Source organism: Cynocephalus volans, chromosome 2, assembly GCF_027409185.1.
Source record: "Cynocephalus volans isolate mCynVol1 chromosome 2, mCynVol1.pri, whole genome shotgun sequence".
Classification (NCBI taxonomy): domain Eukaryota; kingdom Metazoa; phylum Chordata; class Mammalia; order Dermoptera; family Cynocephalidae; genus Cynocephalus; species Cynocephalus volans.
In genome coordinates, this window is record NC_084461.1 from 34,166,929 (window position 1) to 34,194,113 (window position 27,185).

General features: G+C 35.5%; 1 protein-coding gene across 1 annotated transcript in view; it reads left to right on the plus strand.

The window, feature by feature from the left end:
* WDR70 (WD repeat domain 70) overlaps nucleotides 1-27,185 on the plus strand; it is a 359,712-nt gene that overhangs the window by 299,754 nt on the left and 32,773 nt on the right. Inside the window, exons 11-13 of the mRNA XM_063087213.1 lie at nucleotides 6,840-6,939; nucleotides 9,661-9,745; nucleotides 11,183-11,321. Coding sequence (XP_062943283.1) covers nucleotides 6,840-6,939; nucleotides 9,661-9,745; nucleotides 11,183-11,321 — 324 coding nt within the window. The remainder of the gene's footprint in view (nucleotides 1-6,839; nucleotides 6,940-9,660; nucleotides 9,746-11,182; nucleotides 11,322-27,185) is intronic.

Genomic DNA, 27,185 nt, shown 5'->3' on the forward strand with positions numbered 1-27,185 from the left:
CTCCTGCATATGGATATCCAGTTATCCCAGCACCATTTGCTGAAGAGGCAGTCCCTTCCCCAGTGAATAGGCTTGGTGCCTTTGTCAAAGATCAGATGGCAGTAAGTGTGTGGGTTGATTTCTGGATTCTCTATTCTATTCCATTGATCGGTTTGTCTGTTTTTATGCCAGTACCATACTGTTTTGGTTATTATAGCTTTGTAGTATAGCTTAAAGTCAGGTAGTGTTATGCCTCCAGCTTTATTTTTTTTACTCAGCATTGCTTTGGCTCTGCGTGGTCTTTTATTATTCCATATAAATGTGTGGATAGTTCTTTCCATTTCTGAGAAAAATGTCTTTGGAATTTTGATGGGGATTGCATTGAATTTGTATATCACTTTGGGTAGTATGGACATTTTCACTATGTTGATTCTTCCAATCCAAGAGCATGGGATATCTTTCCATCTTCTTGTATCCTCTCTCATTTCTCTCAGCAGTGGTTTGTAGTTCTCATTATAGAGATTTTTCACCTCCTTGGTTAACTCAATTCCTAAGTATTTTATTTTTTTGGTGGCTATTGTAAATGGGCAGGCTTTCTTGATTTCTCGTTCTGCATGTTCACTATTGGAGAAAAGAAATGCTACTGATTTTTGTGTGTTGATTTTGTATCCTGCTACTATGCTGAAATCATTTATCAATTCCAAGAGTTTTTTTGTAGAGGTTTTAGGCTGTTCGATATATAGGATCATGTCATCTGCAAACAGGGACAGTTTGACTTCATCTTTTCCAATCTGGATGCCCTTTATTTCCTTCTCTTCTCTGATTACTCTGGCTAGTACTTCCAACACTGTGTTGAATAGGAGTGGTGAGAGTGGGCATCCTTGTCTAGTTCCTGTTCTTAAAGGAAAAGCTTTCAGCTTTTCCCCATTCAGGATGATATTGGCAGTGGGTTTGTCATATATGGCTTTAATTATGTTGAGATACTTTCCCTCTAACTTATAGAGGGTCTTTGTCATGAATGAGTGCTGAATTTTATCAAATGCTTTTTCAGCATCTATAGAGATGATCATATGGTCCTTGTGTTTGACTTTATTAATATGATGTATCACATTTATTGATTTGCATATGTTGAACCAACCTTGCATCCCTGGGATGAATCCCACTGGATCGTGGTGAATAATTTTACGTATGTGTTGCTGTATTCTGTTTGCTAGTATTTTAGTGAGGATCTTTGCATCTATATTCATTAAGGATATCGGCCTGTAGTTTTCTTTTTTGGTTATATCTTTACCTGGTTTTGGTATCAGGATAATGTTTGCTTCATAGAATGAGTTTGGGAGATTTGCGTCTGTTTCAATCTTTTGGAATAGTTTGTAAAGAATCGGTGTCAATTCCTGTTTGAATGTTTGGTAAAATTCTGCTGTGAATCCATCTGGTCCTGGGCTTTTCTTTGTTGGGAGCCTTCTGATAATGGCTTCAATCTCCTTTATTGTTATTGGTCTGTTTAAATTTTCTACGTCTTCATGATTCAGTTTTGGGAGCTTGTGTGTGTCCAGAAATTTATCCATTTCCTCCAGATTTTCATATTTGTTGGTGTATAGTTGTTTATAGTAGTCTTGAATGATTCCTTGTATTTCAGATGAATCAGTTGTAATATCGCTTGTTTCATTTCTAGTTTTTGTTATTTGAATCTTCTCTCTTCTTTTTTTCGTTAGCCATGCTAATGGTTTGTCAATTTTATTTATCTTTTCAAAAAACCAACTTTTTGATTCATTGATCTTTTGTATTGTTTTTTGGTTTTCAATTTCATTAAGTTCTGCTCAGATCTTAATGCTTTCTTTCCATCTGCTAACTTTAGGTTTGGATTGTTCTTGTTTTTCTAGTTCGTTAAGGTGAAGTGTTAGGTTGTTCACTTGCCATCTTTCCATTCTTCTGAGGTGAGCATTTAATGCAATAAATTTCCCCCTTAATACTGCTTTTGCAGTATCCCACAGGTTTTGGTATGGTGTATCATTATTTTCATTAGTTTCAATAAATTTTTTGATTTCCTGCTTGATTTCTTCTTGGACCCATATGTCATTGAGTAGAATGTTGTTTAATTTCCATGTGTTTGTATAGTTTCCAGAGTTTCGTTTGTTATTGATTTCTCGTTTTAATCCATTGTGGTCTGAGAAAATACATGGGATAATTCCAATATTTTTGAATTTATTGAGACTTGATTTGTGACCTATTATGTGATCTATCCTGGAGAATGATCCATGTGCTGATGAGAAGAATGAATATTCTGAGGTTGTTGGATGGAATGTTCTGTAGATATCTGCCAATTCCAATTGGTCTAGGGTATTGTTTAGATCTTGTGTTTCTCTGCTGATTCTTTGCCTAGATGATCTGTCCAATATTGACAGTGGGGTGTTCAGGTCCCCTGCTATTATGGTATTAGTGTCTATTTCATTCTTTAGGTCTAATAGAGTTTGTTTTATAAATCTGGCTGCTCCGACATTGGGTGCATACATATTTATGATTGTTATGTCTTCTTGATGCATCAGTCCTTTTATCATTATGTAGTGTCCCTCATTGTCTCTTTTTATGGTTTTTAGTTTAAAGTCTATTTTGTCAGATATAAGAATAGCTACTCCAGCTCATTTTTCTTTTCTGTTTGCATGGTAAATCTTTTTCCATGTATTTTCCATCGCTGTGAATATTTGGGACTTGAGACTGTCCAAATCATAGCATAAGGCACTTTTAAGAATAAGAAACATATAAAGGAATTAATAATCTCAACTTCCCTGAAGAGCAATGTTCTTTGCTTAGGATGATTATAAAAGCAATTAAAGGACAATTACAGATTTGTATTCCCCACTTTATGTCAGAAGTGGTTTTCAGTTAGACTTTGTTTTTTTTTCAAAGTTTGAGAGTTCTTTTTATCATGGACTGTCCATGTGTTGCTGTTTTATGCAAGTTTTAGATAACCTCTGGGTATGTACTTTACTTTGTTGAGATATACTTTTCTTTCTGGTTAAGACGAACTTCATAATTGAAGAGCACTTTTTGACATAAAGTCTGTGAACTGTCCATGTGAAGTGAAGACATTTTGCCTTTTTTCTGTATTAGGTCCTTCAAAAAAGGAAATGAATTAGATTATTTTGAGTGCATCTTTTCCTCTCCCTTGAAATCTTAATTATTAATATCCAGCTATTTTTTACTTTAAAAGGGTATTGCACTAATTTGTAAATCCATACAGCAACAAAAAATATGGAGAGCTCAGAAAGACAGGGTGGGGCTTGTCTGGTGGCATGTATTCACTCTTTCTGCATTATAAATAATGAATTGTAAAAGTTTCAAAACAGCCCAACTGAAATATAATGTCCCTTTAAAGTAGTACCTGAATGAGGAGACATGAAAGTATAGCAGATATGTAGCAGTTAAGTCTCTTCTTACTATATTAAGGTCAAACCACCTGTAATCAAAATCCTATATTTTCATCTAGTTCATTGTATTGTATTTACACTATCACTTATTAGATCCAGCAGAATTTTTTCTTAAGTTTTGAGACAGATCACTTTTTCTTTATATGAGCACTGGATAGCTATATGTCTTTAAACCCTAAAATCCTTCTCAGGGCAGTAAAAAGCACAGGAGAAGCAAGACCAATTTAGGGAGTAGCAGGCTTGCAATCCCATCTCTTTTTCTCTCTGGAGCAACAAATATTAGAATTAGACTATTAAATGGAGGTACCTGCTTGCTCCTGGGCTCACACTATGCCTTTTTAGGTTCTTTATCTCACGTTGTTTACTGATATATGTATATGTACCCATGTATATGTATGTGTGTATTTATATTTTTGAATATTGGCATTCAAAGTCTATTTTGTCCTATTAATAATAAAGGCATATATTGATCAGTTGTTTGAATGATAAAATATTATGTATTTATCAGTTTTGTCTTTTTTTTTTTGTCTTTAAGAGTCATAGAGCTGTAAGTGGCCCTGGAAATCATTTATTTCAATCCATTTATTTTACACAGAATAGAATTATGAACCAGAGAAGTCATCTGTTCCAGGTCACACTGCTAATTTTTGGCCTGAACTAAGTCTAGATTTCTTGCTTCCTAGTCCCCGTCCAGTGCTTTTTTTCCTGTACCACACTTTTTTATCATTGATGAAATGATAGGTCGTTCTTTTATTTAGATATGTATGTGTATTTATTAGTATTAAAAACAAACAAAACATTTAAAACAAACAAGCGAAAAATGAAGTTAAATTCACCAAGAGGCAAAATGTAAGTACAGGACTTTTTAGTAAACTGTTACCACTGTTTATAGGATCTTTGAAAAGTTTCATTTAGACTTAAGTAGTTGGTGACTTGATGGGGATATAACCAAGTGGCAAATTTTCCTTACTGAGGTTGGAAGCAGAGCTTTGTTTGAGGAACAGAATGTTCCTAGTCTAATATCCACGTGTCCAGAATGATCTTTTAAAAATAAGCAAATGTAGTCATGCTATTCCTCTGCTTAAATTCCTTTAGCAGTTCCCTTGCCCTTTTGCCTTCAGGGCAAAAGCTAAGTTCCTTAACATGGCCTATGAGGCCCTTGATGATCTGGACCCCAATCATATCATTTCCCTACCTTTCCTTTCTCCCTAGTCATAGTTAACTTCTTTTAGTTCTTCGGATGTAACAAGATCTTTTAAGGCCTTTTAATATGCATGTGTTAGTTTTCTATTGCTGCACAACAAATTACCACAAATTTAGTGGCTTAAAACAACACCAATTTATTTTCTCACACTTTCTGCAGGTAAGAAGTCTGGCATGCTGTGGCTGGATTCTCTTCTTAGGGTCTCACTAGGCTAAAATGAAAGTATTTTCTTGGGCTGTGTCTCTCATATGGAGCTCAGGGTTCTCTTTCAAGCTCATAGGATTCAGGTCCCCATTTCCTTGACAAATGGCCCCTTTCATCTTAAAGCCAACAGTGCCATGTCAAACATTTCTTGTGCCTTCAGTCTCTCCAACTTCCTCTTCTGTCACATCCCTATGGCTTTCTCTTTGGCCCTCTGGCAGGAGAGGGCTCATGTGACTACTTTGGCCCCATCTGAAATCCAAGAAAATTTCCCTGTTTTAAGGTCCACCTGATTAGTTACCTTAATTACACTTGCCACGTCTCTTTGACCATATAAGTTATTCAAGGGCATGACACCAGGTAGGGGGCAGAGGTCATGAAGGTCAAAATTCTGCCAACCACATTGCAGTACCCTCTGACAAGAATATTCTATCTTGCCTCTGCCTCTTATTTCTTCATCTGGCAATTTTCACTTTATCTTCCAGGTCTCAGTGAATTCTTTGTATTCCATGGAAGTTAGAAGCATGATAACTAATAGATATTTCTAAGTCTGTCACCCAGAGGAAGAACTGAGAAAGGCCAGTTTTTACTTAGTATATATAAACTATTTTTTAAAAATGACTTAGCCTGCTTTTGTGAGCTCCTCATTACTGGAAGCTTTTTTTTTTTTTTTTTTTAAAGATGACTGGTAAAGGGATCTTAACCCTTGACTTGGTGTTGTCAGTACCACCCTCTCCCAAGTGAGCCACAGGTTGGCCCTTACTGGAAGCTTTTAGGTGTGAGTCCAGTGACTAGGTGTCTGGGATATTGTTGGAAGGGTAAAGTACATGAGCTCTGTTTTATGACTCAATCTTAGGGTGTAAGACCAATGAAGATGGAGTTACTTGCTTCCCATACCTGTGGCTTCCAGGAAAGACCCACTAGAAATGCCCCTGTCTTTTGCTATGGAATTACCCTAGGAAAATTGGTATGGCTCAGAACTTTGTACAGTTAACCAGCATGGAATGTGTGCATATACATATACAGGTGCCCATAAACACACACATACACACAATTAGCTATCATTAGAGGATATGCTATTAATGACAGCCATGCGAGAGACAAGGATTTTAATGGACCAGATATCTTTATCCAGGTAGGCCATACTTTTTGGAATAATTGATTTCCTAGTACTTTGGCTGTGCTGGTTGCTGAATCATAACTGAGTGGCAAGATTAGTGTAGTAGAGTTACTTTTATAAGTCATTAACTGTGCAGAAGAGGCATTAGAAATAAAAAGACTATTAAGATAGATCAGTAAGAAAAGGATTCTAGGGCCGGTTTAAGAGTAGGCTTTTTGTGTTTCAACTCCCAGCTCTACCACTTACAAACTGTGTGTGGTCTTGGACAAGGTACTTAAGTCCCTGTGCTTCAGTTTCCTAAATGGTAAAATGGGGGTAATAATAGTAGATCCAAACTTATAGAGTGGTTGTGAAGACTAAATAGGCAAGGTAGTAAAGGATATAGTGCCTGTGGTATAGTAAGCATTGTGTAAAGGTTAACTGCTAGTATTATCATTTTTATTATCATCCAACAGGCACATTAAAGATAGTTCAAGACCTACAACTGTGTGCACAGTGTCTGGCATATACTAGGAATACAACAAATATTTTTTAGTAAATAAATAATATGTTTATTTTTATTTTTATTTATATTTGCTCTTTCAGATGAATATAGAAATGGTTCCAATAACTATAAACATAATACGAAGAACTAAATGTGACCGTAATCTTGTGTTGCTCGGAGCTTGCTAAGGCAGTTTGAAAAATGTCTTCTGCTAGAACTTACCTTATCTCTTCTTTATTAAAAAGGCTTTTTAAAAGACTTTTTTTTTTTTTTGGAAGGGAAGCAAATTATAATCAGGTGAAATTAGTACTTTACCTATAGGTGTATATCATTTTCTGCAAGATAAAATGAAATGTTCTTGCCAAAAAAGTTCTCATCTGAATTCAGATGAGATATTAACATTTTGCTTATCTTTGCAAACAGGTTCATCCTAAATTCCACTATAAACAGGCTCATGACCCAGGCACAGACACTTCTTGTGTGACATTTTCCTATGATGGTAATGTCCTGGCCTCTCGTGGAGGTAGGTTTAAAACTTTCTTTTTGATGTGTTTCTATATATAGAATGATAATATGTAACTCTAAAAAGTGTCACAGTAATATCCTAGCACCTAGTAAAGCTGGCTATGCTTTTGTTAATGTGTACCTTTGCCAGTCTGGTTTTTTCATTAAAATGCATTTCCTACTTGGCAACATTGTATTAAATGTTATCAAGTAAAATTTAGAAAATATTTACTTTTTTTTGCCTAAGTTTTTATTTGAGCTTCAAATTCCGTAAGAGTTTGAAGCCTCCACAGATAACCTTTGCCTGTACCTTAGGAATTTTGTGGATGATCATTTACAGTCTTTCTATACCATTTTATAATTCTGCATCTGGTCTTCATTCCAAAGTCTTCTATTTGTTGACCACTGAATTCCTTTTTTCAGTCCAAACACTAACTCAATTCAGTTTTTAAAAAGTTGTATACCTAGGTGTTATGTTTTTATTTTTCCACACTCATGGTTGGATATAGGTTGCTTCTAATTTTTGGCTAAATCTTTCTCACATGGGTAGGCTGTGTGTGGATAGGAGGGGATGGAGAATCGTGAGGACAGCTTATGTAAGCATTATGGGAAAGTGTGGGACATGGCTGAGGATCTTCCTGTAGGCTCATTTGTGGGGAGGGAAGAAAAATAGCAGGGTAAGTAGGTGTTAGAGCCATGTTTTAGAGCGCCTTAAATATCACATAAAGGATTTAGTCTTTATTCTGTAGACCAAAGAAAAAGCTACAAGTTAGGCAGATGAATATGATAGGGCTATATTTAGTTATTTATTCCCTCACTCAACTACTGTATATTGAGCACCTACTATGATCTAGCATTATGCTAAATGCTGGGTATAATCTGTGGACATCATAGACAGGGCTCCTTTGCTAAAATAATGTATGACCTGGTGTACAGAGTAGTAGAAGTGAGGAGAGATGAAGTGACTTGGCACAGTCAGTTTAACTAGCCCATGTCCTTTTACTCTTGGGAGCTCATTGAGATTCTCTTACCTCTAAGGAAGCTTTATCTATTGTATGCAAACTACTATCACTTGCATAATTAAAATAAAATTAAAGCACACGTACATGTAATTTTCTATTTATGGTGTACATGGCAAATGTGGATATGTATAAAATATGTATTTTGGTTCATCAGTTCTGACCTGCTACTTGAGTTCAGAGATGACTCCTAATTGAAACTATATATATTCTTTACTTAAAAACAGTGGTTCTTATCCCAGGAGTGTATCTGAATCCCCTGGAAAGGTTTTTCGATTGATAAATGCTCCATTTAGAAATTCTCATATTCACTCTTGCATCTTTAGAGTGGTATGCCCAATGCCTGAGGTGGAGTTGGGAGAGAAGAGGGGAAAAAAATCCTCCCAGAGGATCCTAAAATAGGCGACCCCTCACCCAGTTGATAATTACTCTCTTAGGACAATAGGATTCTTTCAGTGTCACTTTGGTGATAATTCTTACTTTCCCCTTCCATCCTATAATAGCTATTGGATAACTTAGTTGGTCAACTTAACATTTATACTATACTCTATCATTTTCCTTCCTGGATATATAGAATATGGCAGATGGAAGTCTGTTCAGCAAAGAGTACCCAGGGTGTTATAAAGTGCTCCTGCTAGCTCCAGAACCTGCTGGGTTGGGTTAGCTGAAATTAATGCAGATTAATTGTGTTCTTATTGTTTGAGGATTGTAAGGAAATATAATCTTTTTACTTTAAGAGTAAAAGTAATAGGGGAACATTCCAAAGGTGAGTCTTATGAAGTTCTCCCAGTACAAGCAGGTCCTGAGTCCAGCCAGTTATGGATTAGTGCACTTGCCAAAAGTTACGTTTCAGAGAAACGGTCGCTGGGGAGAAAGGGGATTTTTATTGAACTCTCCACTCACCTCATTTGCACCTGATTCTGATTCCTTATTGGAACCCAGGGGTTTAGGCAGTTCTCAACTGTGGGCACCGGGGAGCAAGAACAGCAAAACCATTACTTATATGAGTTTGGCTTTTGTTCTGGTCAGGAATTAGTTAGTAGCCCTATAGAAAGTTAAAAAGTAATTCTTAAAAGAATATTCATTATTCTTTAAATGGCTTGGAAAAGATGTACTTGCCAGCAGATGAAGAATGATGGGCCACAGGTAGAATTACACTGGGTGGGAGGGAATTGCATGTTTCACCCTCATTAATGTTAATGGATGTCATTACACACACTAGTGGAGAAAAAAATCTGTTGTGAATTAAACTGTTTTCAGTCCTGATGGTTGTTAAATTAAGATCTTCTCAAGAAGACAGGTTATACTCAAATATACCACAAGGGAACTACCATCTGCTCTAAAATCATGCTTTAGAGTAGATTCTCAAGGGTTCCTTTTGGCCTACGGATGCTACATCAATCTGGAAAGTAATTTGTAGAAGGCCATTTCATTATCATATAGCATTCTCCTGTTGTTGCAACTACTGCTTTCAAGCTCCCTGAACAGTTAAAAAGTAAAACATGCTTATCTGCATCTGGCTTTCTCTTTTCCTTGCTTACCTTTTCCTTCCTTCCGCCGTTCCTTCCTCCCTCCCTTTCCCCTTTTTTTCCTCTTTTTCTCTTTTTCTTTCTCTCCTTCTTTCTCTCCCTTCCTTCCTTATAATTATACACTAAGTTTAGCAAACTTGTAATGAGTTCATTTTGCACAGTTCACTTTTCTTCTTCTCATTCCTCTATCAGGTGATGATACATTAAAATTATGGGACATTCGACAATTTAATAAGCCACTTTTTTCAGCCTCGGGTCTTCCCACAATGTTCCCAATGTAAGTAGCTTATTTTTAATATTTGGTTAGCATAGGAGAATGAAAAATAAATTTCTTCACATCAATGTTAATTTATATCATATATTTTTTAGATCTTTAAAAAAAAGACTTGAGTGATTTAAATCGGTCTCTTGAAAGATGCATTTTATTTTTCTTTTCATTTTGCACATTCTTCAGATCATAGAAACTTTTTTTGAGGTTAAAATGATGTATGTCCATGTGTTTATGTGTTTGTGCATGTATATATTGTGTGCATGCACAGGTCTTGGGGTAGTAAAAGTATTTTAAGGAATTTAGTTGTTCTTTTAATATTGTATAAATGACAGGGTAGGCCTGTGTATTTGTGATCTTTAAAAATTTGAACTCTCATACTATCAAAGAAATTTTTAATGGTTACTGAGCATTTATAGTACAGCTCATTTTCTCAATTTTTCTTATAATTCCAGTCAATAATTCAGCATCCTTTGGTTGTTTTGACTGTCTTGCTCTGGGTAGCTTAACACTGTTATGTCCATTTTACTAAGTTGGCAATTGAAGCTTTTAAAGATTTTTCCAAGGTAACTAAGATTTGACCTCTAAGTCCCACAGTTAGTGCCTAGACAAACGGTTTTATTTTGGTAGAAATGAAATTTCACATTTATGTTAAATAATGACCAACAGGCAGAGTGTGCAGGTAATGGAAGCATCAAGTGAAAGAAGCTGTTTAATAATAGAGCAGCTAACTCTAACATGGCGCTTATCTGTTAAAACAGAAAGGCAAACATGAATTTATAGCCGAGAATTTTTGAGCTATTATTCCTGCTACAAGTAATGCTAAATACATAACTTCTTTGGGTCGTGTCTTAGATTATTCACAGTCAGGTGGCCAGAACTCTAATAATAAGAGTTGTTGAATCATAGCCGTCATTTAGGTTTCAGCAATACAACTGTTCCTCATTTTATGGTGCCTGACTTGACATAACTCAAATTATTTGGGGATGATGGTAGTGGTGGTAGTAGTAAAAATGGTCCAAAAAATAGCCAAAATAATTACTACTTAGATATTAGTTATGTATGTCTGTAGACTCTCTCAGTGTCTATATGGAGTTTTTCCCACACTTTCTTTACATTAAAAAATATTATAGTGTAGAAATTAAAAGCACAGACTCTGGAGTCAGGCTGCCTAAGTTCAAATCCCAGCTGTACCACTTATTTGATCCTGGTCAAGGTTTATTTAACCACTCTGCTTCAGTTTCCTTATCAGTAAAATGAGGATACTATCTACCTCATAAGATTATTGTGAAGATTAAACAAATTAATATAAGCCCTTGACTCATAAGCCCTATATAGGAGTTAGCTGTTATTATAGTGATGTTTATATTTTATTTAATTCACTTATTATTGCTGCACTGTTGTGTGGGTCATAAGGTTATACTCATAAACTCTTTTTGTTTGTAGGACTGACTGCTGTTTCAGTCCAGATGATAAACTCATTGTCACTGGTACATCTGTTCAAAGGGGATGTGGCAGCGGCAAACTTGTTTTCTTTGAGCGTAGGACTTTCCAAAGGGTGTATGAAATAGACATCACAGATGCGGTATGTATATTCTTTTCTCCCTAGCCTTGAGAATGAACTGAGGTTTGCATCTTAGCCATCTTTTGTTTTGGTTTTGTTTTTTCAATAGAACATGAGCCCTGGCCCTTACAGTGCAGTGGTAGCTGCTTTTTTCTTCAACACAGGAATTATCAGTATGTTGCAGACTGGCTGATCTACCCTAACCTTTCCCCTGACCCAGTATTTCCCCCTGGGCCCACACATTAGTCAATTTCAGCAGGGCCTGGGATGTTTCTCCCTCTGTGCGAACCAATCTGAGGAGGGAAGAAGCTGATTGTTCGTTGTGTAGGATTAGAAAGGAGTGTCCCACTATGTGCATGTTTGTAAGGATCTAGGGATTGTGGACAGAAGTGAAAGATTATGCCTTTGGAAAGTGGCAAAGTTTGTCACTGTTTTCTACACCCTGAAAGCTTTGACAGAATTCTGCTTGTCAGAGTTGTAGTCATTAAAGTAAGGCTCAGCTTTGAACTTTTGCTGTTTGCTCATTTGGAAGTTTAAAATATTTCAGATCTAACTTCTACATTTAAAAAAAAAAACCCACTTAATCTTTAGTTTTCTTATGGATTTATACATTTATATGAGCACTAAAACACCGTCATTCACTCATACATTCTTTCATTCACTTATTCATTAATTCATGTCCTGAGACTGGAGTCACCTGTAATATAGTAATAGTGAAGATTCCCAGAGGAAAATTTGAATTCTTTTAAAGTATGTATTATTTAGATGATAAGGTAAATCATTGTAATTTTCTGAGTATGAAACAGACCAGTCTGTGTAAATTTTCTTTGGCTCATTGTCAAATCCTTTAGTAATATCCTATATCTTAAACAGTGCTCTTATGTAGGTTTCTCCAGTTGTTTCAGCTCTTTGTAAACAGTTGAGACATATTATGCACTTAAGTGGTTCAGACAATTGAACAACTGTTTTTAAATCACCAGTAAAAAGCTCCTGTCTCTAATGTTCAGTATTACTATGGAGTCTTAATTTATAGGCCCTAAATTTGAAACCATGGTATAGTTAGGTTGAGTATTATAGAGAAAAGTGAAATAACAATGAGACTTATTCTAGATGAGTGCTTAAGTTTAGTAGATTCTAATCTCATGACATAATCTGAAATGTGCCAACACTCATAATACCTTTTTTTGGCTACATCCAGGAGCCAACTAAGACACTAGAATCAAAAAAAAAAAAAAAAAAAAAAAAAAATTGATGCTATCAACTTTAATCTCCAAAAGCAAAATTATTTTTGGTTGTTCCAGAAATAAGCTGTGTTCTGCTATGCCTCTCAACGACTGTATATTTCAGTATTCTTGGTGGTATGTTTTCAAACTGTAATTTAAGTTGAAATGTCAATAAATTAAAGAATGTAGACGTATAATTGGACTTTAGAGACACACTGGGCTTCCGACGTTTCTAGAAAGAACATGCTGATTACTGGAAAAATCAGTGCCTCATAATGTGATAAATTCTTATTCTCTGAGTTGCTTTGCTAGCTGGATCTTTTTTTCCATAGCACTTATCACCACTTCATATATTGTATATTTGTTTGTTATTGTATGTCTTCTTCCATCAGAATGTAAGTCACACAGGACAGAAACTTTGTCTGTTTCGGTCAGTATCCTCAGTGCTTAGAACAGTGCCTGGCACATAGATAACTCTTAATCAATATTTATTGAATGAGTGAGTGGTATAAAGCACCTTTGTACTTGGGAAGTGCAGGTAATGCTTATTGTAGAGCACAGATAGGTGTGTCTTTGGAGAGTGAGTCAGGAGAGCAGTATCTAATGATGGGAAGGTAGATTGGCCTTGCATACCATAATAAGAAGGTAATGTTATCATGTGGCTTTTTTTTTTTTTAAGCAAAGGAATGACACATTCAGATCTAGATTTTGGAACAGTTAATTCTTTTTGAAATCTTAAGGTTAGATTTATAAGATTGGTAAGTATTTGTATATGAGGCCTGAGGTTTATAACTTGGGAGATTGGGTGAATGTTCCTGTAGGTAAAAAATATATAGAGAGAAAATAAAGCAGATTTTGAAGAAAGACAGTTGAGTTCTGTTGGTATGTTGAGGTTGTAGTACCTGTAGGACTTCTGGGTAGAGATGTTCAGTAAGCAAATGGGTAAATGAGTTTGGTGCTTAAGAGAAAGAAAACAGTTTTGGGAGAAGAATTTATAGTTCATAGTTGAAATGTTGGTTGCTGATGAGTTTGATTAAGGAAAGGGCATAAAGTATAGAAAAAGATGAGCTTTAAGAAACATCAGCATTTAAGGGAGAAGCAAATGAAGAGAAGCTAACAAAGGAGCAGGTTTGTTAAGTAAATAGAGTATAGTATCTATCGAGTCATCTTAGAATAGTCAGAATACAGATTGAGATCCATTTTAATAGATGGAGAACTTCAAATAAGGATAAAACTATATCTCTAAAGCACACACTTTTAAATTGTTGATTTAGTGGGTGTTTTGTTGTTAATATCACACAGCATTGTTTTCGTTTATATAATAGGACGTTATGTTAAAGGAGCTTTAAACTGCCCCTTTGATATATTGTCTCAAATTTGAAATCTTCTAGGAATGTAGGAAAATAAACATTCATTCCTGGGAATGAATAGAGAAACACTTTGCTAGAAAAGCCAAAAGACACCTCTTTTATTTTATTGTGTTTTTTGTCATTGAAAACCAGAGTAGTCATCATTCTTTTGGAAATACCACACTCCACTGTAGTAAGGTACTCACTTGTGTTGAGTTTTAATTTGCCCAAAAGGTAGTATCTCATATTCTTTTTTTTTTTTTTTTTTTTTTCTTCAAGGTGGTATGGCTGTAGACTGCAGCAGCTCGTATTTTTAATATGAACAGTTGGTAACACTTGTTTGATTAGGCACAGGCAATGGTGGCTTTATGTTTTTCCTAGATGTGTCCATTTACCCTAATAAAGTATATGATTGGTTGTGTTCTTCTCACAACTTCTTCTAAAACAGAATAATCTTCTAGATAGTTATATTCTAGGACACTAAGCTCAACATACATATATGGAGCCAAACATTATTTTCAGTCGGGGGATGTTAACAATCTATGCAATTAATTTCTTATTAACTAAAAACTATCCTATGATCTTCTAAAAAATAGCTTTTTAAAATATAGCAAGGGCATTTTCATATTTATCTTTGAAACAAAGTTAAAAAAAATCCAACTTATTTTAATTCCATTCTCTACATTGTCATATTCTCTGAAAAATTTCCTTTCTCTATTGAGGGTAGATACTCTCAACTCTCTTCATTAGGAGATATAAATGTTTTTTAACATATACTGTTTTAACTGTGTGATGTTTGCACACATTTTACAGTTCTGCTAAAATTATTTTTAGAGGCTTCTTTTGTAGTTCCTTTCCTCAAGTTATACACGCACGTATTTCTCATTTATTATCTAATTCTTTGTGATTGAGTAGTGAGGTTAGCCTCTTTTCTAAGATTCTAGAATATAACTTGAATCTTGAGTTTGCAAATCTTGAGTTTTGTTTTTGTGTAAGATGGGACCTTACACTAACTATATATTGTGTAAAAAGCCTCCATTACTCTGTTTTATGCAGTAAAAGCATAGGAGAGAAAGAATGGATAAAATATAATTTGGAGATGATGTATCTTTTTTTTTTTTTCCGGCTGGTCTGTACAAACAACATATCAATTTTTAAAAAGTAATTATGTTTAGAAGAAATCATAAAAAAATTTAAACTTTTTCAAAGACCTAGTTATCCAGGGAAATGCTCTGACATAACATAAAACATTATTAGCTTAGTAATTTTTTGTGAAACTATAATTTGTTGTAAAATGACTAATAGAATTTTTTTTTAACTAATGTAAAATCAAGGCACCTGTTATACAATTGTACTAACATATTACCATTTATACTTACTTTTTAACCTAAGCATTGTTACTAGAGTTGTTTTGACCTGGTATTATTTAAGCTGGTGGCCTCTTTACCTCATTTGCTTTCTGCAATAATTTAAAAGAGATAGTAAGCTTTCCCTTTGGTAAAGAGGAAAAAAGTAGAAAGGAAAAAAGCCAGAAATTTTACTCCTGAGCTTGACTTCTTTTATAATTTGTTGGTTTGCTTAAGTACTTTGGTGAGGGGCCTCTGTTTTTGTAAACGCAGACTGAACAAAATGAGGATAGAAGAGGAAAAAACCTAAACCTTTATTTTTAAAAACACAGCTGTAGCCACCTAGCACAAGTGATCTAGCACATAGCTAATGAAGGGAAGAGAAGGGAAATCTGCTTTGATATTTTCAACTAGTCTGCCCTGGGCATTTCAAGGTTGATTGAAAATTCTAGTACTTACATGAGAAATGTGATAGTTAAGGCCTTTTAAGGAACAAAAAAAATTCATTCATGATCATCTAAAGAATGTTTGATTAGGAACATTTTTAACCACCAAAGAGAACAGATAGCAAAGAACAAGGATTATTTTAGATTTTTGCTTCTTTCTACCACTACTTCTTCTCCGGAATATCCTCTTCCTCTGAGTAATGAAATTTGGATTATGCATACCTCATTCATGTTCTTTAAAAAAGAAAACTCAGAATGTGAAGTACAGTATTAGGTATCTTTCTATCAGTTTGAAATCTTATAGTGGTGGTTGTTTTCATAAAGTTAACTTCATAGTTTGAGAAAGTATATATTCTGGACCTACCTTTCTGGAGCTTTTTCAGTTATTTTCATCTCCATCAAGTGGAGGAAAGCGAAATAAAAATAACCATTTTTCTATTTGTTACTAATATTAACTCTGGCCTTCTCCCAAAAGATGGGAAGAACTTGAAATTTTTCTACAGTGAGATTTGAGATTTTTTTATTCTCACTTTCTTAATATAAGCTTTATCCCTTCCCTTATTTTCATGAGTATTGGTTGAAATATATATAATTATGTTGGGGGAAAATTCTTATTTAGGACCTATTTATCTGATTATAGAGATAGCCTATTAAATATACTGAGGAAAAAGTGAGGTCCATATTTTAAAAAAGATTTTTTAAAAAAAAAACCAAATTTTTTTCCATGAAAATACCAGCTGTGTTTCCTTCTTTATTTACGTGTTCTTTTGTTTGTCTGTTTGGCGGCTGACTGGTACAGGATCTGAACCTTTGACCTTGGTGTTACAAGGCCATACTCTAACCAACTGAGTTAACCGGCCAGATGGATGTAAAGTTCTGAGGAGAACTCGAGTTCACGTTATTTTTCCTTCTTGTAAGACTGATTCTTCATATATACATTTCAATGAGAACTATATCAGACTAATTTTTTGTATACCAGTGGTATTTTTCTGATTGTAAAATTAGTGTGTATTAAATCTAAAAAATTAACAAAATAGAAGAGATGATAAAGAAAGGAAACATCATATCTAGTCCTACCACTCATGGATTATTCCAGATATGACATTCAAGTTAATGTAAATGTTCAAAAAATTGCTATATGTATATAGCAAAATTACATATAGCATATAAAATGAAAGTGTTAACACTTTTATATAAAAAGTTTTTGTGTTCTTATTAGGAGAGAATATTGATATTTTAAATCTAAAAACATTGAAGAGGAAGAATAAATGGATATAAAAGAACCATGAAATAATAGACCGTTTAAGAAGCTAGCTATTTATCTTAATTTATTTTAAGTGTAAGGGGCAAACTGACTATTCAGACTACAGTCAGTCTCCATTATTTGTACATATGGAGGAAAGTAGACAGATAATTCAAATTAATGGATATTCCAGAAGTGCTCAGAATTGGCTTTGGAATGTATCTTTGTTCTTATATTTGAATATAGATATATCAGATATGGGAATTCACTTCAAACAAATTCATGAAGTCATGCCTGTGAAAGCTTGACTCAGAAGGAGTTGAGAAACGCATTTTTTCTTCCGTTTTGTCCTGAGAATAGACTAATCATCTGTCTTACTGATGTAAAGTCCCAGCTCAGGCAGAATTGCACCTCCTTAAAAGTTGTCTAGAAATAGAGGAGTCAAGCCACGTCTTTGCCTATTCGGGGTGATGCAAGGAATAGTACACAGAGAGAACTCCAGCTATCGGCAGTACAAATGCCAACTGAAAATAAACTTGAAAGACTATATCTGGCATTTATCTGCTTTCTAAAATATAGTGAAACCTCCTTAATGTGAAACACAAGGAGATGGAAAAAATGGGCTTTGAATTAACTAGCTTTCCATTATCTGATTTTTATTATAGAGCAATCAGGCAGCTGGTTGACTAGGGAATAGCAGTTGCTTTGAATTATGTATTATTTTGAATAAAGTCATATCAGCTTAATGAAATTTTAGTGTAATTCACTTTCTTGGAAGAATTAAACAATGCAGATCCTAGAGGGAGCCTGATTAATGTATTTATATTTAATAAAAAATGTCTATTTGCCCACAGCCAAGTGATAGGACACTATACTCCACATAGGTATATGGAGCATATTTGCTCAATGAGAGTAGAAAGGCAGGATATGAGAGCTCTATTTTGTTTCCTGGTCTTCCAAGATATTTGATAGGGAACCTGGGAGTAAGTACAAAATGATGGAGTTTTAGTGTAAATCTGTCAATACAGCAGTTACATGTTTCTTTCCCTAGTACTATCTTTTCCATGGTCAAAAGCTAACTTAACAGCATGGCTATTAGAACAGTGTTTCACTGTCAAGAAGCATAATAGTCAGCACTACTTTCTCTGGTAGGATTTTCAGTAATCACTGAAGGAAAGAGATACCAGAAGGATATGGTGAAAAACAGCATTGCATTATTGATGCCTTTATAATTTGGATTAAGAGGCCACCATGAACACACTAAGCCCTTTCTTGGGATTTCTTGAAGCAAACAGCATACACTCATAATTTAAACAGTTACTAGAACTCAGCTGGAGTCACCTGCTAAGCTAGCCTCACAATGTCCAGGGGCACTGGTATCAGAAAGACTTATTAAGTTACTTCTTGGTTCTCATTGCACCTAAAGGTATCATGTTACAGATGTTCCAGATCAGTAACTTTCAGGATTTGAAGAATACAGCTGAATATCCATCTTTTAGGCACATGAGATTAGAGAGAAAAGAAACCACTGATTTCATGGTGGTTTATCTGTTAATATCTGCTTTAACAAGTCTTAAAATGTTTTAGGTAGGGAAAATAACAGGAACTAGTTAAGTGCTGATACTTTTTTATTTTTTAAAAAATTATTATATAATAAAATTGACTTTTTTTCTAAGTGTACTGGTCTGTGATTTTTAACACATATAGATTCATGTAACCACCATCAATGTAATCAGGATACAGAGCAGTTCCGTCACCACCCAAAAACTCCTTCTGCTATCCCTTTATGGTCATATTCTCACCCCCCTCCCCTCAGCTCCCAATCCCTGGCATTCACTGATCTGTTCTCCATTGCTATTGGATTGCCTTTTCAAGAATGTCATATTAAATGAACTCATACAGCATGTAACCTTTTGAGAGTGGCTTCTTTCAGCAGAATGCCTTTGAAATTAATCCAGGTTGTTATGTGCATCAATGGTTTGTTACCTTTTATTGCTGATTAGTATTCTACTGTATAGTTTGACCACAATTTGTTTATCTGTTAAAGGACATTTGAATGTTTACAATTTGGGGGAATTATGGATAGAGCTTCTCTGAGCATTCATATGTAGGTTTTGGCATGAATGTAAGTTTTTATCTCTCTAGGATAAATAACTAAGAATAGGATTGCTAGGTCATGTGGTAAATGTATGTTTATTTTTATAAGAAATTGCCAAATCGTCTTTCAGAGTAGCCATACCATTTTGCATTCTCACCAACAGTGTATGCGTTTTCCTATTGCTCCACATCCTTACCAACACTCTGTTTGTCAGCATTTTTTATTTTATCTATTCTAATAGGTATGGAGTGGTGTCTCATCATAGTTATAATTTGCATTTCCTTAATGGGTAATGCTGTTGAATAGCTGCATGTGCTCATTTTCCATCATTATATCCTTTTGGTAAAGTGACTCTTCAATCTTTTGCCCATTTTTAAATTAGATGGTTTGTTTTTTTATTGCTAAGTTTTGAGAGTTCTTTCTGTATTGTAGATACCAAGTTGTTTGTTGGAGATGTGATTTGCAAATATTTTCTCCCAGGCTGTTGCATGTCTTTATTTTCTTAATAGTGTCTTTTACAAAGCAACATTTTAATTTTGATGAAGTCAAATTTATCAATTTTTTTCTATTATTGATTGTACTTTTGGTGTCATATTCAATAACTCCTTAACTAACTCCAGGACACACAGATTTCCTCCTATGTTTTCTTCTAAAAGTTTTATAGTTTTCTGTTTTTACATTTATGTCTGTGACCCATTATAAGTTAATTTTTGTGTAATAGAGTTGTGGCAAGTGAGACACTTAAGCCTTAAGCTCAAAATTTAAGGAGCTGCCCAAAAAACTCAGTAATCAAGATAAATGACAATTTAATGCAACATTATAAAAAATTAAAAGCAATGCAAAAAAATCCATGATGAATAAAATACCAAAATTTCAAATAAAAATGGGATCATTAACAGTGCTACATCAAGCTGTATTAGAGCCTGAGGCAAAAGGAAAACTCAGTTGGTTTGATCCTGTATTTTGGTATTTTGTTAATCATAGTTTTTTGTTTTGGTGGAGGTCTGGAGTAAGCGAAATGGTGAACTCACTTCTGTGTCAATGATACTTTGAATCCTGGACTTCTTCTAAATCCAACTATTACTATATACTTTCAGAGTCCTCAAGTAGGTATGCAGTGTCTTATACCCAAGTTTTATAACTGCATTTAGAGGGAGAGACTGAGTGGAGTGTGTCCTCTATCTTACCCAGAACCAGAAGCTTTTTTAAATTATAAAAATTACCGTAGTGATGGAAAACACAAAATGAAACAGTAGAAATTACAGCAGATTTGCCTAGGAGGAGCTTCTAAGTTAGCTGCACATTTGGAGGGACATTCATGTGGTAGGAAGTAAAATAATATTATTGATCCTAGGGTGAGTCACCTGTCTTTCTCTGGTGGTATGTTCCCTTACCGTAACTATGCCACAGGCAGAGCTACTGCCTTTTGCTTAATTAGCTGCCATCTGGTATCAAGCATATTTTTCTCAGTATTATTTTCCAGAGTTCATCTCCTTGCCTACCTGAGAACTATGACTTAACTCTTCTACCTAAAAGTTGAACCTACTTGTAACAGAAGATTTTATTACCTCCCTAAAGAGTTCATTCCTGTGTATGAAATCCCTTCCCATCAAATCATTTTTTTCTTTACTTTTAGCCTCACGTTGTCATGTTCAGAGGCCACATCCTTTACTCTAGTCCTCATGGAGTTGGAAAACAGCTGGTCAACATCCTCTATTTCCTTGAAGATTATAAAGTTACTGTTCAGTCTTGTCTAAGCAAACCAAACATTCTTTTCTTCTTTTTTTTAAAAAAGTTTTCTTGTGTATCATATTTTCTCAACTCTTCTGTTATCTCTGATATTCTCTTTGTTGCTATTTCTAAATTCTCCAGTGACCAAATTGGAGTAAGGGTCTCATCAAGGCAGAAGGTGCCTTGTGGATGGTATGGACATCATGTTCCTAATGCCTAGTACAATATATGGCACATAGTAAGTGTTTTGTGAAAATGTTAATTTTGCTCTGCCTCTTATTACATTTTATTCTGGTATGTTCTTATCGAGACTTACTGTAATGGCCTATTTCCTACCACCTTCTCTTGGTTTTTTGTTGTTAATAGTTTTTAAAAATTAATGTGGAATTTCAGAGCATAAGTATATTTTCTTTTAGATTTGATGGAAGAAGTGCACATTTTGTTTTAATTGTCTGCTTCTTTAAAACTTGAGATAGATGATCCTTTTTCAGACTTACTAAAAATAGTTGTGGTCTGAGTTCAGTGTAGGAAACAAATTTTCTGCAGATGCTTAAAATGCTTGTAACTTAAACTCTAATGAATATAATTTGTTTTGGTTGTTGTACTATTAATGACTGTGATTGGTTCCCTGGATCTATTTTGTAAAATACAGTGTACTTTGAAGTAAAAATTATTTGTCGGAATTTGACACTATATTTTATCAAAAGTCTAATCATTATTCTTTCTGAGGGGCTACCCGGTTAGCTCAGTTGGTTAGAGCATGGTGTTGTAACACCAAGGTCTAGTGTTCAAATCCCCTTACCAGCCAGACACCAAAAAATAAAAATAAATAATCATAATTCTTCCTTAGAATAGAAGACAAATAGTGATGTACTTATCACTTTGTTTCTTTTCTCATCTCCAGTCTTTCTTAAAACAACAATTTTATCTTTATAAAATTTTTTTTAACCAGTAGACTATTAATTCGGGTGCAGTTATTTAGATTCAAATCAACATCCTCTTCTTTGAAATAATGTTTACGGTAGGAATCCACATTCAAACCCTAGAGTGAGATGTCTTTTCCTGTAACCATCTATTTGACAATAATCTCATTTGGGGAGTTACAATATGAGATAAAGGGCCAGTCACGTGCTGTCTCAGGTTTCATGAGCAAAAGAATGAGCACCAAAAGGTGTGCTTGTCCAGTTTAATGATTTATCCATTTTCTAGTGTCATTTAATCCCATAACAAGCTGTATTAAAAGGCACTCACTACTTATTGGTGTCAGTATTTGCAAGTAAATGTTTTCTGCTCCCATTTCTAGTTTTTTGAAACAGTAGAGATAGTGTTTCCCTCTTGATTAAATAGAGACTTTTTTTTCCTTCTCTGCACATGAGTTTGATGTTTGATTTAATAGGCATTTAAACTTACCTGTATTTCCTTGTATAGACATGATTGCTGCAAATAGCAAAGTTGGATGAAGAATCACTCACCAGATAATACAACTCTGTGGGAGAAACATGTTTAACTTCTCAGTTAAATACAAAAAATAAAAAGAAGAGAACCAGATTTTAGATGTTTAAAGATGTTCAGGATGACACAGTATTCTTTATATAATGTGTAAACATATAACACAATAAGGACCAGTGCTCTGTTGTCTAACCCCAGCACCACATTGTGTCCCACCGATGGGCCAAGTGAAGGGCTTTGTGTCTTGTAGCGTTTTCTGACAGTTTTCCCTCTCCAATCTGAATCTGATGAATGGTCTTTGGTAACAAATTTTCCAGCTGTTCTATCAGAACTCTGGCCAAATGTTCACAATTATATACAGTGTGGGGAAGAAAGAGGTCTATAATGAACATATATCCCAGTATAATGTTTTTCCCTTTGTGGAGTGATAGATGATAGTCTTGTAGGAGGAGGGGTTGTGAGACCCCCAAAGGGCTAAATAAAAGAGTATGATATTTAAAACATCTTCACCTGCATCATATTAAGATAAATAATGTCTTACATATCCTATATAGTTCATCTATAGAGGAAGATTCAGTTTTTCCTTTTTTTTTAGTTTTACAAACTTGATGATTTCCAAGATCTGATCACGCATATTCCTTATGTAGCAGTTAGGGATTTAATAAGTTTCATACATTTGTGCTTTGTTCATATAAACAGAGGATTGATGGTTATTATCTTTATACCCATCTCTAACCATTGATAAATGAAGAAAGGTAAAGGGGCCTGGGTCTGTAGATTAGATTGAGAGAGGTGGCCCAAGCTTTTTCACAACCTGGTCCCCATAGGAAATTATAATATGTGATATGAGCAGATGAGGCGACTCTTTGCTGGAAATGACTAGCCTGAGGCTCAGGCATCCCAGGTCCCATGCAGGCTGAGGGGCTCCATATCTTGGCACACCTGTAACCCATTCTCTGCCCAGCAGTGGGAAACTGATGCTTCTAAGTAGATCCTCTGGTATGGGGTCACTGGGGGGTTTGCCTAGCAGGATGAGCACCCACCTGTGTCTCTCACCCTGTGAACTCCGGCTTCCATCCTCCTGTTTGTTTCCTGCTCCCAGACTATCATTAATAAGAATAATTACCAGACTTGCTTCTGTCATTATTTGTACTTATTTTGTCTTTGTAAATTCTTCTCAAGTAACAGGATTGGAGTGAACTAACATTTAATGTTTTAAATTAGATGAAGAAAATTGTATTTAATTTTCTTACCCAAGAGACCTTCCATTTTTTCTGCGAACTTTTTCTCTTGATGAAATTCTTTAGAAAAGTTTATTATCAGATACAGATGTGATTCGTTTGGTGCCAAGGACAACTACCAGTTTCCAGACTTTTGCTGCTTTACTGGTTACCTTAATTTTAGAGCACAGACTGTAAATGAATTGATTTTAGTAAACAAATTTTTCATGGGTTTGATAGAAATTAATTTGATAATTAGATGCCAATTATTAAAAAGTATAATTCATGCATCTGTACCAAATATTTATGGCAGGTGCAGAGCAACACTTTTCCTCACTTGGTTTTTTTGCAGCAACCTTTACATTTATAAAAATGTTATGGCATTTTTTCTTTTCACCGTAGGGCTTCTATCTGGCTTTTCTGGGGGAGAATTATTGGGACAGGGAAGGGAGTAGAAGATTTGTAGCAGAAAATGACAGTTGGTACAAGTCTGGCCCATGGTAGAACTTCCTTGAAGCTGGAGGAATGTGGAAGAGAAAAAAAGGATAGGTATGTGCTCACTTAGAAGGAAGTAGAGAGAAAATGTCTGTCTTTAATTTTTTCCATTTAGGGGATGTCTCTGTGGAGATCAGGTGGGTGTTAAGGAGTCTTATTGTTGGAAATTGAGGCTTATTCGCCGGGTTTGCTTCCTGAATTGTAGAGGGATGAGGCCATGTCCCATTGTGCATGAATACTGCAGAGTCATCCCAAGTTTGGGAAAAGCAAACCCTCATTAGGAGAGAGTGGAGGAAACAAGGATTGGACAAATAGCCAGGAAGAGTTGCAACAATGCCTATCTTACTCTTCTACCTCCCCAGCCCAACATTTTAATGTAAAAAACAAATTTTCTTTCTCTGTGAAGTAAATATTGGGCTTATGGAAATCTGAAGAAAGTTACCTTCCTGTTTTTGTCTGCCTTCTTTTTGTTTGTTTTGGGCTGACATCTTGATTTGCATTCTTTGTCTTGGGGATCGGCACACACCTGGCCATTCAAATATATTGGATAGTCCTGAGGATGTCCGTGACTCTAAGGCCATTCTATACAAGTCTGCAGAATTGTGTGACAGCCTCTTTCAGAGACAGGTGTCAGGCTCTTTATTTGAAAGTTCCAAAAAATGCTTGTTCTCCCAAGGAGTCACTGAGTTAGCTTATCCATTCTTGTACTATATGACAAAAACCAAACATGAAAAGACCAGATGGAGTTTGGTTTACAGTGTGGGTCAGCAGCTGGGAAGGATCAGGAAATGGTGTTTCAGTTTTATCATGTTTAAGGTATAAAATTATGAAGGATGTTGGGCTTCTTTTAGCATGTAAAGTAGAGTAAAGGTGATGTTTGGATATGTGCATTACAGACCCCTAAGACACCTAATGCACAGGCATTGATTTCTTTTATAGTAACATTTGTGAGCTGGGAACTAGTCGGCTTTTTCTTTTATGGTTTTAGTAATACCATTTGCGTTTTAATATAAATTTGCTGAGATTTCTACTTCTGGGTTAGGTGGGTTTGGAAATGATTAAAAATCTCCCCACCTCCCTTTTTCCACATCTTTCAGAATACAGCTTTACATGGTTAAGTAATATAAAGGAATGAACAATGGAGTTGGAGAAACTTGCCCACTAATTCCATTTCCTCTATATGGGAAAGTTACTCACCCTCCTACAGCCTCAGTTTCTTCATCTGTGAAATGGGATGAGATTACCGATTTTGTAATATTGATGTGGGGACTCAATTACATTAAATAATATAAAGTTCCAGTTACCTAATAGTTTCCTTCCTTCTCTGTCCTAAAATATAAATCCATTTATCTCTTTGGTTTCCTCCTCCTCCTTCTCCCCTTATTTGCTTCCATGATTTCACTTAAAGTAAACCAGAAAACCATAGAAATAAATTATTTGGAATTTTTTTGTGGCCTTCTCACTTTTGCTACAGGGTAATCCCAAAATTCCTGCTTTGGGTTCTTGACACTGCTAGTTGTACACAGTGCTTTCTTCTTTTCCAGCCCACCCCCCTCTTTTTTCTTTGGTTTCTCTAGGGATGAATGATCTATGTAGAGCACATTAAAATCTTGTATCTCCTTCTAGTCATCTTGCTTATGATTTTCAACTCCAGTTATGGTCCCTTAGTGGCTGCTGCTAGAGCTAAGTACTTTTTGGGCAGTTTATGGTTACTCTGCATTGCCAAATTATAAGGCTAAAATGAAAGTTAGATTTGGTTTAAAAGAACCTAGTTTTGTGCTGAAATGGAGTTTAGCTTTGACAGGTGAGGGAAGCCATTAGCAGGCCCACACTTTTTGATTAGATGAAGTAGATTAGTGTAAGAGTAAAACACTTTATCAATTTAACTAAGCAAACCATTATATTAAAATGTGCAGACTAATTTTAGAATCTAATTCTGTACACTGTAATGGCCTCTGCTATTTGGCTAACATGATATAATGTGAAATCTTTCTCTTTAATCCATGTAGATCTCATGTCTTGATGTTCTTTCTGGTCCTTTGATTCAGATGTGCTCCCTCCTGTTCATTTGCTCCATGGCTAAGTAAATTTGTGATCTGGTTGTGTCAGGCTCCCCAGCCAGAGAAGCACCTCTTCAAGAAAAGAATGAAGGAAGTTTAGGATAGCTGGTTGATTGAATGCAGTCTCTCCAAGTATTTATAGCTCATCTGTCTCCTAATGGTTCCTTAGGCTTCTAGCAGGCACGTGTCCCATTGTTGTTAAGCAAAACCCGGCATGTATATTTGACAAGTTAGCAGCGTGGCAACTCTGCTTGCTCCCCAGCCCCGCCGCCGTCTCAGGGATTGTTTGGTTTGGCAGATGGCCAACTCTCTGCTATAAGATGCATTTCCTTGACAGGACAAAGTGTGGAGCCGCATTAGCTGCAAAGTTTACAAAGGTTAGCTAAACACACACAATAAATATTAATAAATAAAAAGGCCCACCCACTTTTGACTTTGAATTCTGTTTCTTCATTCTGTGTTTTGGAATCTCTGTAGTATTTGATTAATAACCAGTCTTAGGGTGATTGAGCCTTAGTATCCCTAGCCTAAGTCAGACTGCCCACAGGCCTCTCATTGGCTGCTTTGGTGACTCATCGCCACAGTGGATGGACCTCTGGGATGACAGTTTAGTTCAAGGGCTCTTATTTGCCTCTCCCTGCTTTAGCATGCGTAGAGGGTAAATGTGCTTCTCCATGAGAGCTTATGCTGACCTGCTGTGTGTGTGTCTGAGAGCTCTGCAGGGTAAAGGAGGTGAACAGGAATAAAGGTGCAGTGTCCTTGGACTCCCTGGAAAGCAATCAGACATTGGTTGTTGGCCTGGGCAGTTATCTCTCTCTAACATTTACACCCTCAGCTTGCAGGGAGAGAGTAACAGTAACCTGCTGCCCCTGGAAACTGCCTATTTGGCTGGGTGTCTTGGAATTTATCAGGCCTACATTGTGGATCTTTTCCAATTCTGCACCCTGCTCACTTGAAAACATATTTGAGAACCAGTAATCTTAGACTGCTAGCCAGACCTCTAGAGAACCAAGGAAGAGAAATAACTCTAATACTATGTCCTTAAGATTGTCCTGGGGCCATTTGTGGGTGGCTGAGATTTCTGAAGGCCCTCGAAAGCTTCTGTCATTGCTTTTTCTTTCTCTCTTGTTCATGCACATCCTCTCTAGGACATTTGAGGGGGAACTAACCCTGCTGCATTTGTAGTATAACTGAGTGTAACAATGATATGGAGAAATCAAATTAT